Source organism: Ranitomeya variabilis, chromosome 1 (genome assembly GCF_051348905.1).
Source record: "Ranitomeya variabilis isolate aRanVar5 chromosome 1, aRanVar5.hap1, whole genome shotgun sequence".
Lineage (NCBI taxonomy): Eukaryota > Metazoa > Chordata > Amphibia > Anura > Dendrobatidae > Ranitomeya > Ranitomeya variabilis.
In genome coordinates this window covers 1,026,261,129-1,026,278,682 of record NC_135232.1, presented here as the reverse complement: position 1 = coordinate 1,026,278,682, position 17,554 = coordinate 1,026,261,129, and the positions used below count along the sequence as shown (strand labels likewise).

The 17,554-nt window shown below is 47.6% G+C and overlaps 1 protein-coding gene across 3 annotated transcripts in view; it reads right to left on the bottom strand.

Annotated features, from left to right (window-relative positions):
• SNX25 (sorting nexin 25) overlaps positions 1-17,162 on the bottom strand; it is a 285,932-nt gene extending 268,770 nt beyond the window's left edge. For all 3 annotated transcript variants that reach the window (XM_077279603.1, XM_077279604.1, XM_077279606.1), the window contains exon 1: positions 16,639-17,162. In XM_077279603.1, coding sequence (XP_077135718.1) covers positions 16,639-17,055 — 417 coding nt within the window. In that variant the 5' untranslated portion in view covers positions 17,056-17,162. The remainder of the gene's footprint in view (positions 1-16,638) is intronic.
• Between the last annotated feature and the right edge of the window lie 392 nt (positions 17,163-17,554).

Genomic DNA, 17,554 nt, shown 5'->3' with positions numbered 1-17,554 from the left:
AGCATACGGAGGGACTCAGGAGGGATGGAGCACTATTTGCCTCCTGGAGCGCAGATTTTCCTAGAGTAGTTTGCAGACTCCATATAAACATCTCCTGAGTGCTAGAAAAGCAGAATCACCCCTCAAGTGACCCCATTTTGGAAATTATACCCCTTTGGGCATATATCTGGTGTAGTGACGATTTTGACTCCATGGGTATTTTCCAGAAACAGACATCTGAGTGAAAATTGCAAACTGCCATTGTAGTGACCAGTATGTTGTAGTGCCCAGTACATTATTGCCCAGCTCATGCTTCCGGAGACATGCACCTGTAAATTAGACGGGCTCTCATCACTACAGAAATGCAAGAAATGGGCACTAATTGTGGTTTTTCGTACACTGTGGAGCTCAGAAGGGTGGGGGTGGGTATTTGGATTTGACAGCGCAGAATTTGCTCAATTTCTTTTGGGGGACGAGGAGCTATATCGCTATTCCAGAGCCTTTGTGCTACCAGTAATATGGAAGCCCCCTATATTTCTGTTAATGGATGATAGACCTGAATGGGGACTTGTTTTTTTTTTGTGGATTGAGTTAAAGCTTTTGTTAGGAATACTTACAATCACATTTATCTGGCGCTCCATGCTAACCAATTACTTTGGCGATTCCATCTAAGGCCAGGGTCACACTAAATGTATGGGGGAGAAAAAAACGGTCCTATTCTCTCGGCCGAGAGTCACACAAGTGTTCTCCGTATAGTCATCCGTGTGGAATCCGTTTGCAATGTGATGATGCGATTTTCCCGCACCTATGTATCCGTATGACAGGAGTATGGCTTTACATTTCTCACCGATTTTCCTCACTGAATGTAATAGCTTAATGGGCTGAAATGAGGACATTATGTTCGTATTTCTCAAGTCACACGGATGGTTCGTGTGGTGTCCGAGTTTTTCTTGCACCCATAGGCTTACACTGGCAAGTCTCGGATGATATACGCATACAATCGCAGCATGCTGCGATTTTACACGAACGTAGAATACACCTGAGAAAAAATACGGTGATATGAGCTGCCCAATAGATTAACAGTGGTCCGAGTGTTATGTAATGTTTTCTCGCATAGCACTCGTCCGTATTCTATGGTAGTGTGACCCCAGCCTAAACCTAAGAATGACGTGATTCAGATGAAACCCCAGAGGGATCCATTCACAATAACGAGGCAGCAGAGTTAATCTTTGTCTGGCCTCTGTTCAGCATTGTCCTTTTTAGAAGTGCACAAATAACTGGTCGACCGTGCTTTTATACTCGCCTAAAAAGACGGTGACTGCCGGATCACAGGTCCTATGGCATCCACAGTGCCTCCATCTGCCTCATTACAGGGAATCTTCTGCCGGGGAAGACCACCATGGAGACCATCAGCCCCCTTCCTGTGCAATCTCCTCGATGTCAATATCACTATAGGGGTTAAATTCCTGAGATTGGTGCTAGAAAACAATCATGGGCGTTGCTGCAGTGTGTCACTTCTCACACAGAACTGACACCTGCACCCGACTGTGGCGCCGTACATGTACTGCAATTTGCGGGAATGTAGTTCCCGTAGCGCCGAACACGGCGCATGTTGGGAAAGGGATAACTCTTTCACTGTCTGATGATTTGCAGGTTTTTTTCCTATTTTTCCCAAGAGCCATAGCTTTTTTTATTTTTCTGTCCAAATAGCCACATCAGGGCTGGTTTTATGCGTAACTAATTGTACTTTTGAATTACATCATTCATTTTATCATGTGATGCACTGGAAAAAGGGAAGAAAATTCCAAGTGAAATTGCAAAAAAAAGTGCAATGCCACAATAGTTTTTTTTTTTGTTCACAATATTTTAAAATGGACTTAGCAACATGATTCTTCAGGTCAGTACGAGTACACAGACAACTAATGAAATTCAGTCAGGTGCTTAAGCCTAATGGAACGGATGGACTACTCAGGAAGCCGAATGAAGATTCATGCTGCCACTTGCACCTGCTACTTTAATATTTGTATTGAGTGTGCTTGCTGTGCGTTTGCCCTCGCACACTCATCTATTCATACTTCGTTTTTGTTTTCTACTTTTTATTTTATATTTTTTATTTATTTATTTATTTTTTATTTTTAAATTTTCTTTTTGTTTATTTCTTTATTTTTTATTATTATTTTTCATTTTTTTTACACTTTTTTCCCTAATGCTGTTATGTTTAAACATATTTTTTCAATGCTGGACTGGGCTAAAGAAAGAATTTCTTCACGAAAATCTCTTTATATATTTTTGTATTTATTTTGATTATTTTTTATTATTTTTCCACCAATACCATCTTGTTATCTATTTTTCTTTGGTACCGTCTCATATTTCCTAACTTTTGGACTTGTTCACTTGTGACATAAACCAATGCCATGTATCATTATTTTGCAAGAGCCTACTTTAAGCTCTGTCTATCTAGCTGTAAGGCGGCCGCCAGGGTTCACATATATCTGCAGCCGCATGCGCAATTGATGGTGTCTGTGCCTGGAAATAGACGCAGGCGCCTGAGACCTCTCAGGGTCACATGTTCTATCTCCTTCTTTGCCGGGGATCAACACATGCGCAGTTCTTGATTGAACTATTATTCACTTCCGGGTCACCGCTCACTGCGCACCTCGCACACCGCTATGCACGGCCGCTCCATGATTCGCCAGTACACAGCTGGTATGTCCTTTACTTTTGATGTGATTAGTATTTAAAGCGTTGTTTGAGGGACCAGTTCATATCCACCTTGAGAAAGACACCACGAGTGTCGGAACGCGTGGGTCCGGGGTTCCTGGAGGCTGGACTGTATGCTGGGGCGACCTTTTGACTGAATTAGGGCCAGGGCTAAGTATTATTCTACTCCGATTCATACAGTTGTGAGTTCATGGCCAGATAATTTGCTGGTGTCTTTCATTTCGGACCTTATCAGGTCTGGTTGGACCCTCTTATGGGTTGACAACCGTTGTTATCACACTCTTTTTACAAACTTGCTTAGCCTACTGTGACTTGGTCTTCAGGTGAAGGTCCTACTCCTAATGCACATTGTTTTGTTATTTAACATCTGCTTGTACATATCTATAATATAACGCTGGGAGCGTCACTCTGTCCGAAGCCTCTATAGACTGCGCAAGCGCAAGCGCCGGCGCAGTCTGGACCGCACAGAGCGACGCTCCCAGGAGATCGCGGTATGCGTAAGCGCTGAACGCACACCGCGATCTCCACCGGACAAGCAGGGACGAGCCAGGAGGCGGAGGGTGAGTATACTTACCTGACCCGTTCCACCGACGCGCTTCCGGGCCGTGACTGTCCCCCTGCTCCCGGAATCGGCGCCTGCGCAGTCCGCGCTTTCCGGCGCCATTTTCTTGAAGATACATTGCAGTGTCTTCAAGAAAATGGCGCCGGAAAGCGCGGACTGCGCAGGCGCCGACTCCGGGAGCAGGACCAAGAAAATGGCCGCACCCAGCACAGCCGCCCACAGCAACGCACAGCCGCCGCACCCAGCACAGCCGACCATAGCCACGCACAGGCGCCCACAGCCACGCACAGCCGCCCACAGCCACGCACAGCCGCCGCACCCAGCACAGCCGCCCACAGCCACGCACAGCCACCCATAGCAACGCACAGCCGCCGCACCCAGCACAGCCGACCACAGCCACGCACAGCCGCCGCACCCAGCACAGCCGCCCACAGCGACGCACAGCCGCCCACAGCCACGCACAGCCGCCGCACCCAGCACAGCCGACCACAGCCACGCACAGCCGCCGCACCCAGCACAGCCGCCCACAGCGACGCACAGCCGCCCACAGCCACGCACAGCCGCCGCACCCAGCACAGCCGACCACAGCCACGCACAGCCGCCGCACCCAGCACAGCCGCCCACAGCCACCCATAGCCACGCACAGCCGCCGCACCCAGCACAGCCGACCACAGCCGCCGCACCCAGCACAGCCACGCACAGCCGCCGCACCCAGCACAGCCACCCACAGCCGCCGCACCCAGCACAGCCGCCGCACCCAGCACATCCGCCGCACCCAGCACAGCCACGCACAGCCGCCACCGCACCCAGCACAGCCACGCACAGCCGCCTACAGCCACGCACAGCCGCCGCACCCAGCACAGCCTCCCACAGCCACGCACAGCCGCCCACAGCCACGGACAGCCGCCGCACCCAGCACAGCTGCCGCACCCAGCACAGCCGCCCACAGCCGCCGCACCCAGCACAGCCGCCCACAGCCACGCACAGCCGCCCACAGCCACGCACAGCCGCCGCACCCAGCACAGCCGACCACAGCCACGCACAGCCGCCGCACCCAGCACAGCCGCCCACAGCCACGCACAGCCGCCCACAGCCACGCACAGCCGCCGCACCCAGCACAGCCGACCACAGCCACGCACAGCCGCCGCACCCAGCACAGCCGCCCACAGCCACGCACAGCCGCCGCACCCAGCACAGCCGACCACAGCCACGCACAGCCGCCGCACCCAGCACAGCCGCCCACAGCCACGCACAGCCGCCGCACCCAGCACAGCCGACCACAGCCGCCGCACCCAGCACAGCCACGCACAGCCGCCGCACCCAGCACAGCCACCCACAGCCGCCGCACCCAGCACATCCGCCGCACCCAGCACAGCCATGCACAGCCGCCGCACCCAGCACAGCCTCCCACAGCCGCCCACAGCCACGCACAGCCGCCCACAGCCACGGACAGCCGCCGCACCCAGCACAGCCGCCGCACCCAGCACAGCCGCCCACAGCCACGCACAGCCGCCCACAGCCACGCACAGCCGCCGCACCCAGCACAGCCGCTGCACCCAGCACAGCCACCCACAGCCGCCGCACCCAGCACAGCCGCCGCACCCAGCACATCCGCCGCACCCAGCACAGCCGCCGCACCCAGCACAGCCGCCACAGCCACGCACAGCCTCCGCACCCAGCACAGCCACGCACAGCCGCCCACAGCCGCCTACAGCCACGGACAGCCGCCGCACCCAGCACAGCCAGCACAGCCACCCACAGCCACGCACAGCCGCCGCACCCAGCCACGCACAGCCGCTGCACCCAGCACAGCCGCTGCACCCAGCACAGCTGCCGCACCCAGCACAGCCGCCCGCACCCAGCACAGCCACGTCACATACAGCCGCCCGCACTCAGCACAGCCACATACAGCCGCCCGCACTCAGCACAGCCGCCCGCACTCAGCACAGCCGCCCGCACTCAGCACAGCCGCCCGCACTGATGGGGGCGCAGGATGGAGCAGCACGTGATAGGATGGGGGCGCAGGATGGGAGCACATGACAGGATGGGGATGAGGATGGAGCAGCACATGACACGGTGGAGTGGCACATGACAGGATGGGGGCGCAGGATGGAGCAGCACATGACACGGTGGAGCAGCACATGACAGGATGGAGCAGCACATGACACGGTGGAGTAGCACATGACAGGATGGGGATGCAGGATGGAGCAGCATATGACACGGTGGAGCAGCACATGACAGGATGGGGGCACAGGATGGAGCAGCACATGACACGGTGGAGCAGCACATGACAGAATGGGGGCGCAGGATGGAGCAGCATATGACAGGATGGGAGCAGCACATACCAGGATGGAGACCATATTCCAATATAAATGCTCGCCACCCGGGCGTAGAACGGGTTCAATAGCTAGTATATATATGTCGATCTTGCAAGCTTTGCACATTTTCTCCAGCCCAGGGTTAACCCCCTCATGGGTATTTTACCCTTTATTTATGGATCTGTATTTGTTTCTAGCATCCGTCTAGGATTTATGGGTATTTTACCCTTTATTTATGGATCTGTATTTGTTTCTAGCATCCGTCTAGGATTTTTAAATGCTTTTATGTGTGTTCTGGTTCTTTAATAAAGCTTGTTTTGAATTTCTGATTTATGTGAAGTGATCCCTGTTATGTGCATGTATCTGTCTCCCTCAGAGAAAAATTTGTTTTTCGTATCTATATTTTGACATGCACTAGGAGATCCACACTACATAATAACTGTGGTTATATTAGTTATTGACATTAGCTTGGTGCCCGCTCATTTGTCTGTTTGTTGTACACAGACAACTAATGTGTACAACCCCTGGCAAAAAATTATGTAATCACCGGCCTTGGAGGATGTTCATTCAGTTGTTTATTTTTTTTTATTGAAAAAGCAGATCACAGACATATCACAAAACTATAGTAATTTTAAATGACAACTTTCTGGCTTTATTAAACACTAAAAGAAATCAAGAACAAAAAAAATGTGGTAGTCAGTAATGGTTTCTTTTTTAGAACAAGCATAGGGGAAAAATTATGGAGTCACTCAATTATGAGGATAAAATTATGGAATCATGAAAAACAAACAAACAAAAAAACACTCCAACACATCACTAGTACTTTGTTGCACCACCTCTGGCTTTTATAACAGCTTGCAGTCTCTGAGGCATGGACTTAATGAGTGCCAAACAGTACCCTTCATCAATCTGGCTCCAACTTTCTCTGATTGCTGTTGCCAGATCAGCTTTGCAGGTTGGAGCCTTGTCATGGACTATTTTCTTCAACTTCCACCAAAGATTTTCAATTGGATTGAGATCCAGACTATTTGCAGGCCATGACATTGACCTCATGTGTCTTTTTTCAAGGAATTTTTTCACAGTTTTTGCTCTATGGCAGGATGCATTATCATCATGAAAAATGATTTCATCATCCCCCGAACATCCTTTTAATTGATGGGATAAGAAAAGTGTCCAAAATATCAACATAAACTTGTGCATTTATTGAAAATGTAATGACAGCCATCTCCCCAGTGCCTTGACCTGACATGCAGCCCCATATCATCAATGACTGTGGAAATTTGCATGTTCTCTTCAGGCAGTCATCTATATAAATCTCATTGGAACGGCACCAAACAAAAGTTCCAGCATCATCACCTTGCCCAATGCAGATTTGTGATTCATCACTGAATATGACTTTCATCCAGTCATCCACAGTCCAAGATTGCTTTTCCTTAGCCCATTGTAACCTTGTTTTTTCTGTTTATGTGTTAATGATGGCTTTTGTTTAGCTTTTCTGTATACAAATCCCATTTCCTTTAGGCGGTTTCTTACAGTTCGGTCACAGACATTGACTCCAGTTTCCTCCCATCTGTTCCTCATTTGTTTTGTTGTGCATTTCCTGTTTTGGAGACATGGTGCTTTAAGTTTCTTGACGCTTTGATGTCTTCCTTGATCTACCAGTATGTTTGCCTTTAACAACCTTCCCATGTTGTTTGCATTTGGTCCAGATTTTAGACACAGCTGACTGAACAACCAACATCTTTTGCAACATTGCGTGATGATTTACCCTCTTTTAAGAGTTTGATAATCCTCTCCTTTGTTTCAATTGACATCTCTCGTGTTGGAGCCATGATTCATGTCAGTCCACTTGGTGCAACAGCTCTCCAAGGTGTGATCACTCCTTTTTAGATGCAGACTAACGAGCAGATCTAATTTGATACAGGTGTTCGTTTTGGGAATTTAAACTTAGAGGGCGAGTCCATAATTTTCCCCTCTGCTTGTTCTAAAAAAGTAACAAATACTGACCACTATTGATGAGCGAGTGTACTCGTTGCTCCGGTTTTCCAGAGCACGCTCAGGTGGTCTACGAGTATTTGTGACTGCTCGGAGATTTCGTTTTCCTTGCCGCAGCTGCATAATTTGCGGCTACTAGACAGCTTGATTATATGTGGGGATTCCCTAGCAACCAGGCAACCCCCACATGTAATCAGGCTGGCTAGCAGCTGTAAAAAATGCACCTGCGTCAACAAAAAATAAATCTCCCAGCAGTCACAAATACTCGGAGACCACCCGAGCGTGCTTGGGAAAACCCGAGCAACGAGTATACTCGCTCATCACTACTGACTACAAATTTTTTTGTTCTTGATATCTTTTAGTGTTTCTTAACGCCAGAAAGTGGTAATTTAAAATGACTAGTTTTGTGCCATGTCTGTGATCTGCTTTTTTTTTTTTTATTAAAAAAATAAATAAATAAACAACACAACTGAATGAACATCCTCCAAGGCCGGTAATTACATAATTTTTGCCAAGGGTTGTATAAGGATTTTTTATATTTAAGATGTGGAAAAAAAAAAATCAATTGATTGTAAAAGAAAAATAAGATTTTTTTCCTCATTTTCAGAGACCCGTAACAATACCTTTTTTGGTATCTTGGGCTTTGTGAGGGCTTTTTTTTGCAAGAGCTGAATTTTTATGGATATAATTTTGGGGTAAATACAATATTTTAATCGCCTCTTATTGCATTCTATTTAAAATGTTGTCAGACAGTAATTCTGGAGTTTATTTATTTATTTTTTTTAACGTTCATTACTGATCGAGTTTATTTAATATTTTGATAGATCTGAATCTTACAAAAAGCAGCAATATCAAATACGTATTTTTTAATAGTTTTATTTGTAATGGGGCAACAGGGGGGCGATTTGAACTTGTGTTTTTTGTTGTTTTTTTTTTTTACTTTTTTCATGTTTGGTAGCATAGCTATGTATAGCATTACGATATATAGTGAAAATCACAATCTCCTATGATCACCAGCTAAACGCTGGCTTTCACAGGAGGATCGCCATGAAAAGGACAGAAATCTTTAGCAAATCCCCGGCTGCTGTAACAGCTGCTATTCACCTTCAGTTGTTAAAAGCAGATGATGGCCGACTTAATCAGCCATCATCTGCCAGGAAAGATTCAGGCTCAGCATGCATCAAAGGCAGAAACACAAATTTTATTATCCATGTTAGGCCAGCCTCACACTCAGCGTATGTAAATACGGTCCGTTTTTTACGGCCGTAATATGCAGAAAAGTCCTCTCATATGAACTCGAGCGTGGGAACTTTTCCAAGGCTCCAGTTCATGAGGACATCCAGCAGAGGGCGCATCACCGCAACTCAAGGTAAGTACAGATCATCCTGCTTTCCTTTCAGTACCCAGGGTTTACAGGCACGAGCGAGTGCTTTAGCGGAGCTCATGGCTGTAAAATGATTTAACCCCTTCAGATGGATTTACTTCGTGGGATGTGACAGATCATCTGAAGGTATGTATATTGTTGGTTTATTATTTTTCAGAGCGAGGGTCTTCAGGTGGATTGAGAGAGCAATAAAATATTAAAACAACCTGTGTGTTTATTTCATTAAAATACTTTTTAATAATGTGTGTTTTTTTAACCCTTTCATACAATTGGATTAATAATGGATAGGTGTCATAATTGACGCCTCTCCATTATTAATCTGGCTTAATGTCACCTTACAATAGCAAGGTGACATTAACCCTTCATTACCCCATATCCCACCGCTACACAGGAGTGGGAAGAGAGTGGCCAAGTGCCAGAATAGGCGCATCTTCCAGATGTGCCTTTTCTGGGGTGGCTGGGGGCAGATGTTTGTAGCCGGGGGGGCCAATAACCATGGACCCTCTCTAGGCTATTAATATCTGTCCTCAGTCACTGGCTTTACCACTCTGGCGGAGAAAATTGCGCGGGAGCCCACGCCAATTCTTTCCGCCATTTAACCCTTTATTTTAGCAGCTACAGCGCCCAAATTTTGCACATACACACTACTAACATTAGTAGTGTGGAATATGCAAAAAAAGGGATATGAAATGGTTTACTGTATGTAAACCATGTCTCATATCCTGTCGGGTTTGGGAAGGAGAAATGAAAAGCCGGCAATTGAATTACCGGCTTTTCACTAACACCGCTGCGTATTTCTCGCAAGTCACACTGCTGGTCCGTGTGGAATCCGTATTTTTCTCGCCCCCATAGACTTTCATTGGCGATTTTTTGCGCAATACGTTGACAAAAGCAGCATGCTGCGATTTTCTACGGCCGTACAAGACCGTATATTACGGATGCGTTATATACGGCAGATAGGAGCTGGGCCATAGAGAATCATTGGGCCGTGTGTAATGCGTATTTTACAGACGTAGTTTATGCGCTCATACGTCCGTAAAACTCGCTAGTGTGAGGCCGGCCTTAGTCAAAGCTCATGAAGGGGTTAAAAAAAATGGAAACCGTTAATATATTTAAAAAAAAATACACAAATACATTTGGTATAACTGCATGCCCAAAAGTCCGGTCTATCAATGTATAAAATTTATTAACCTACTGTACAGACCAAAAGTTTGGACACACCTTGTCATTTAAAGATTTTTCTGTATTTTCATGACTATCAAAATTGTACATTCATACTGAAGGCATCAAAGCTATGAATTAACACATGTGGAATTATATACTTAACAAAAAAGTGTGAAACAACTGAAATTATGTCTTATATTCTAGGTTCTTCAAAGTAGCCGCCTTTTGCTTTGATGACTGCTTTGCACACTCTTGGCATTCTCTTGATGAGCCTCAAGAGGTAGTCACCGGGAATGGCTTTCACTTCATAGGTGTGCCCTGTCAGGTTTAATAAGTGGGATTTCTTTCCTTATAAATGGGGTTGGGACCATCAGTTGTGTTGTGCAGAAGTCTGGTGGATACACAGCTGATAGTCCTGCTGAATAGACTGTTAGAGATTGAATTATGGCAAGAAAAAAGCAGCTAAGTAAAAAAAAAACGAGTGGCCATCATTACTTTAACCCATATACCCCCAAGGGTGGTTTGCACGTTAATGACCGGGCCAATTTTTACAATTCTGACCACTGTCCCTTTACGAGGTTATAACTCTGGACCGCTTCAACGACTCCTGATGATTCTGACACTGTTTTCTCGTGACATATTGTACTTCATGATAGTAGCAAGATTTCTTTGATCTTACCTGCGTTTATTTGTGAAAAAAAATGGAAGTTTGGTGAAAATTTCGCAATTTTCCAACTTTGAATTTTTATGCCCTTAAATCACACAGATATGTCACACAAAATACTTAATAAGTAACATTTCCCACATGTCTACTTTACATCAGCACAATTTTGGAACCAAAATTTTTTTTGTTAGGGAGTTATAAGGGTTAAAAGTTGACCAGCAATTTCTCAATTTTACACCACCATTTTTTTTTTAGGGACCACATCACATTTGAAGTCATTTTGAGGGGTCTATATGATAGAAAATACCCAAGTGTGACACCATTCTAACAACTGCACCCCTCAAGGTGCTCAAAACCACATTCAAGAAGTTTATTAACCCTTCAGGTGCTTCACAGGAATTTTTGGAATGTTTAAATAAAAATGAACATTTAACTTTTTTTCACAAAAAATTTACTTCACTTCCAATTTGTTTTATTCTACCAAGGGTAACAGGAGAAAATGGACCCCAAAAGTTGTTGTACAATTTGTCCTGAGTACGCCGATACCCCATATATGGGGGTAAGCCACTGTTTCGGCGCATGGCATTGCTCGGAAGGGAAGGAGCGCCGTTTGACTTTTCAATGCACAACTGACTGGAATTGAGTTTGGACACCATGTCGCATTTGGAGAGCCCCTGATGTGCCTAAACATTGAAACCCCCCACAAGTGACACCATTTTGGAAAGTAGACCCCCTAAGGAACTTGTCTAGATGTGTTGTGAGAGCTTTGAACCTACAAGTGTTTCACTACAGTTTATAACGCAGAGCCGTGAAAATAAAAAATCATTTTTTTCCCACAAAAAGGGTTTTTTAGCCCCCCAAATTTTTATTTTCCCAAGGGTAACAAGAAATTGGACCCCAAAAGTTGTTGTCCAATTTGTCCTGAGTACGCTGGTACCACTGATTGGGCGCACCGCAGAGCTCGGAAGGGAAGAAGCACTGTTTTACTTTTTCAACGCAGAATTGTCTGGAATTGATATCGAACGCCATGTCGCGTTTGGAGAGCCCCAGATGTGCCTAAACAGTGGAAACCCCCAATTCTAACTGAAACCCTAACCCAAACACACCCCTAACCCTAATCCCAACCGTAAATGTAATCCAAACCCTAACTTTAGCCCCAACCCTAACCTTAACTTTAGCCCCAACCCTAACCCTAACTTTAGCCCAAGCCCCAACCCTAATGGGAAAATGGAAATATATACTTTTTTTAATTTTATTATTTTTCCCTAACTAAGGGGGTGATGAAGGGGGGTTTGATTTACTTTTATAGTTTTTTTAGCAGATTTTTATGATTGGCAGCTGTCACACACTAAAAGACACTTTATTGCAAAAAATAGTTTTTTGAGAGCTAGAATTTTTTTATATTTTGGTCCACAGAGTCATGTGAGGTCTTGTTTTTTGCGGGAGGAGTTGACGTTTTTATTGGTACCATTTTTGGGCATGTGACATTTTTTGATCGCTTTTTATTCCAATTTTTGTGAGGCAGAATGACCAAAAACCAGCTATTCAAGAATTTCTTTTGGGGGGGGCGTTTATACCGTTCCGCGTTTCGTACAATTGATAAAGCAGTTTTATTCTTCGGGTCATTACGATTACAGCGATACCTCATTTATTTTTATGTTTTGGCGCTTTTATACGATAACTATTTTATATAAAAAATAATTATTTTTGCATCGCTTAATTCTGAGGACTATAACTTTTTTATTTATTCTTTGATGATGCTGTATGGTGGCTCGTCTTTTGCGGGACAAGATGACGTTTTCAGCAGTACCATGGTTATTTATATCCGTATTTTTGATCGCATGTTATTCCACTTTTTGTTTGGCGGTATGATAATAAAACGTTGTTTTTTGCCACTTTTTTTTTTTTACCGCGTTCACTGAAGGGGTTAACTAGCTGGACACTTTTATAGGTGGGGCCGTTACAGACGCGGCGATTCTAAATATGTGTACTTTTATTGTTTTTTTTATTTAGATAAAGAAATGTATTTATGGGAACAATATTTTTTTTTCTTCATTTAGGAATTTTTTTTTTTTTTTTTTTTTTTTTACAGGTTGAATATATATTTTTTTACACTATTACATTACCCGGGGGGGGGGGGTGTCATGTTATACGGTCAGATTGCTGATCTGACACTGCACAGCACTGCTCTGAGCAGGCGCTGGCAAGCCACCTTCCTGCAGGACCCGGATGTAGCCCCGCGGCCATTTTGGATCCGGGGCCTGCAGGGAGATGGAGGTAGGAGACCCTCGGAGCAACGCGATCACATCGCGTTGCTCCAAGGGTCTCAGGGAAGCACGCAGGGAGCCCCCTCCCTGCGCGATGCTTCTCTATACTGCCGGAACATTGCGATCATGTTTGATCGCGGTGTTCCGGGGGTTAATGTGCCAGGGGCGGTCCGTGACCGCTCCTGCCACATAGTGACGGATGTCAGCTGCGATAGTCAGCTGACACCCGGCCTCTCTCCCCCCGTGAGCGCGGCCGATCGCATATGACGTACTATCCCGTCGGTGGTCATACAGGCCCACCCAACCTCGACGGAATAGTACGTCATATGTCAGAAAGGGGTTAAGAAATGAAGGTCAGTCAGTCCGAAAAATTTGGAAAATTTTGAAAGTGTCCCCAAGTGCAGTGGCAAAAACCATCAAGCGCTACAAAGAAACTGGCTCACATGAGGACCGCCCCAGGAAAGGAAGACCAAGAGTCACCTCTGCTTCTGAGGATAAGTTTATCCGAGTCACCAGCCTCAGAAATCACAAGTTAACAGCAGCTCAGATTAGAGACCAGGCCAATGCCACACAGAGTTCTAGCAGCAGACACATCTCTACAATAACTGTTAAGAGGAGACTTTGTGCAGCAGACCTTCATGGTAAAATAGCTGCTAGGAAACCACTGCTACGGACAGGCAACAAGCAGAAGAGACTTGTTTGGGCTAAAGAACACAAGGAATGGACATTAGACCAGTGGAAATCTGTGCTTTGATCTGATGAGTCCAAATGGTTCCAACCACCGTGTCTTTGTGCGACGCAGAAAAGGTGAACGGATGGACTCTACATGCCTGGTTTCCCCTGTGAAGCATGGAGGAGGAGGTGTGATGGTGTAGGGGTGCTTTGCTGGTGACACGGTTGGGGATTTATTCAAAATTGAAGGCATACTGAACCAGCATGGCTACCACAGCATCTTGCAGCGCCATGCTATTCCATCCGGTTTGCGTTTAGTTGGACCATCATTTATTTTTCAACAGGACAATGATCCCAAACACCTCCAGGCTGTGTAAGGGCTATTTGACCAAGAAGGAGAGTGATGGGGTGCTACGCCAGATGACCTGGCCTCCACAGTCACCAGACCTGAACCCAATCGAGATGGTTTGGGGTGAGCTGGACCGCAGAGTGAAGGCAAAAGGGCCAGCAAGTGCTAAGCATCTCTGGGAACTCCTTCAAGATTGTTGGAAGACCATTCCCGGTGACTACCTCTTGAAGCTCATCAAAAGAATGCCAAGAGTGTGCAAAGCAGTCATCAAAGCAAAAGGTGGCTACTTTGAAGAACCTATAATATAAGCCTTATTCCAGAGTAATCCACATTTTTCTTACAAGTAAATGAGAGGATGAGATCTATGGGCAGGACACTGATCACCCTGAGAATCTGCCACCAGAGATTATTTTACGTGAAAGGGGAGAGTTACCAGTGTGAGACATGTAATGACTGACAGTCTGCTCTTCTGCTCTACATGTCTCACACTGGTATCTCTCTCTTTCACATAAAAAAATCTCTGGAGGCAGATTCTTAGGGAGAACAGTGTCCGGCCCATAGATCTTAACAGCTCATTTACAGAATAAGAAAAAGGTGGATTTCTCTGGAATAAGATATCAAGGTATCACTTTATTCATCTTCCTATAGCCTACATGCCCATATAGACTGTTTAGGAGGACTCATCCTACTGACAGATTCCCTTTAACCCCTTACCAACATATGACATACAGTTACATCATATGCCAGCTCCGTGAATTTGATGCAGGCTCAGGAACTGAACCCGTATCTTTTCAGCAGATGATGGCTGCGATATTCAGCGGCATTTACTGAGCTGGTCGGGGAGGGCGCATCATTCCCATGTAACCATTGGTGCTCCTGTGACACAATCGCGAGGTGCCGATGGGTTGCCATGACAGCCAGGGGTCTGCTGAATATCCCCATGCCTGTCAAGACAGTGCTTTTGTGAACATCAGCTTCTGGCTGGTGTTCATAGGAGACTGGTTTTTGCTACACATGGCAGTACCGCGGTATTGTGGTATGTGACCGCTGCTGCTTTCACATTCCGTACAAGTGGAAGCTGCAGCTAGTCAGCAGCCACTGACTGGCTACAGCGGTCATGTACACCCTGCTGGATGTTGATGCTAGTTTAATGAATATGAAGGAGGCGAATGGAGGTTTTCTAGCTTTTTTGTTGCACTGCTCTGAGCCTATTAATATTAACCTGGAAAACCCGCGTATCGCTGCATATTCCTTACATCACTTTACAGACTGAAAAAAACAACAATAAAAATTGCTTGGAATCTACTAAAAGACAACAAATAACGCAATTTATCACTGAGAAATGCCCACCTTATCCATGCCGCAACACACCAACCAATACGCTTATATATTCTTGGCATACACTGCCAGAACAACAATGTCAGCACATACCGTCCTCATCACATAATACCGCAAAACAGTGCAGAGCCACCAAACAGTTCCCAAAGAACTCCTCCACAATGACACAGAACTAAAGCATCAGTGCCCGCATCATGCACGTCCTCCATGCCCCGATACCCACACACAAGGCCGCCTGCTGGTCTCCATTACTGGCCGCCAGCAGCACAATGGGGCACAATACTCACCAGAAACACCTAGAAAAGTCTGTCCCTGTGATTACAAATCAGGGTATACTAGGACAAAATACCCACAAAATCCTCATCGCTTTCTTATTTAATCCCTCACATGGGTCCAACAGTGATGACTTCCCATCCATCATTCAGGTGACCGCTGCAGCCAATCTGTGGCCTCACGTGCCAAACATCACCGCAGGGACCAGTGATTGGCTGCAGAGGTCACATAAATGAAGGCGCAGTCCCTGCAGGACTGAAGGGGAGTTACACCGTCAGTATTCACATTTGCAGCTCAGTTTATGGCAGGTCCCAACAATCGCTCTGAACTATACAGAGACTCAAGAAAAGACTTCAAACCTCACACAATAGAAGCCCCATTGTGGCATTCACTGAGCTATGGGGCAGCGACTGACGGGGCAGAAAGCGGGGACGCTGGCTAATGGCTTATGCTTGCCCCTTAAAGGGATTGTCCATTGGAAACAAGTTATCGCTTATTCACATGACAGGTGATGACATATTGGCAGGGGTCCAAGTACTGGGACTGGCACCAATTGGCACAATGGGGTCTGTTTAACCCTTAATAGAGCGGGGCGGCCAGGAGCTTGTGTGGCCTGCACTCGGCTCCTCCGGCAGCCCCATAGGGGTGAATGGAGCGGGGACAATAGGGGGGTACTGTGGGGCCATTGTAATAGGGATAAGGGGTCCACGGTCTGCTGAGCGGAGCAGGTCCCCGCGGGCGGACCCCTGGATGGGCGACACTTTATGTATCGGACCAACTACCAGAAAACTGGGTGAAGACAGCAATTGTACATAGCAAGAAGAAACCGTCCATCAAAGGACCAACACCACAGCGCATGGTGGGAGAAGCGGCCCGGCTCCTGCACACAGGCCACTATGTGCCATCATGGCCAGCAGCACAGCCGGCAGTGAGGTGTGTGTGCGGGGCTCACCTGTGTCGGGGTCCTGGCTCGGGTGAAGTCCGGGGGCGCAGCCTGGCGGCTGGCACAGTGCAGGGCACACACCGTCCCCAGCAGCAGCGCGCACACAGCGCCCCCCAGGTACACGGCACAGCGCAGCAGCAGGACAGTGAGGCACAGCTCCCCGGCAGCGCCCCCTCCTGGCTGCCCGGACTCCTGCCCCAGGTGTATCAGTGACAGGAGCAGCAGCCCAAACACTGCGGCCAGCATGAGGAGCGAGGACGAGCCGCGGGGGGCTGCACTCTGCTGTTCCGGGCACACGTCCGGCGGGCATCGCTTCCAGGGAGCCTCCTCTGTGCAGCCGAGGATGCCCGGGGCTCCCCTCTCCCTGCAGATGGCTCCGGAGCCCGGGTCAGGGCCGGCTGAGCCATGCCTGCCATGGAGATTCATAGCGCTCCAGCATCCCCCGCCGCAGCCAGGCTGCTCATCTCTGCCCGGGCCGGCTTCTCTCCTCCGCGTACTCCGCGCAGTCTCCGCCCTAATCCCCGCTGTCAGCCGCACTCCTCTCCTCCCGCCCCCAGCGAGGCGGAGCCTGCACGGAGCCAGATGTGATGTCCCGCTGTAATGGGAGGCTGTGACCTCTGCCAAGCCGGCGGGGATCTGTGCCAAGCCGGCGGGGATCTACAGCTGTGATGTGCTCTGTGTGACCTGTCCTATGCCGGCTGTGATGTGCTCTGTGTGACCTGTCCTATGCCGGCTGTGATGTGCCGCTGTGTGACCTGTCCTATGCCGGCTGTGATGTGCTGCTGTGTGATCTGTCCTATGCCGGCTGTGATGTGCTCTGTGTGATCTGTTCTATGCCGCCTGTGTTGTGCCGCTGTGTGACCTGTCCTATGCCGGCTGTTATGTGCCTCTGTGTGACCTGTCCTATGCCGGCTGTGATGTGCTG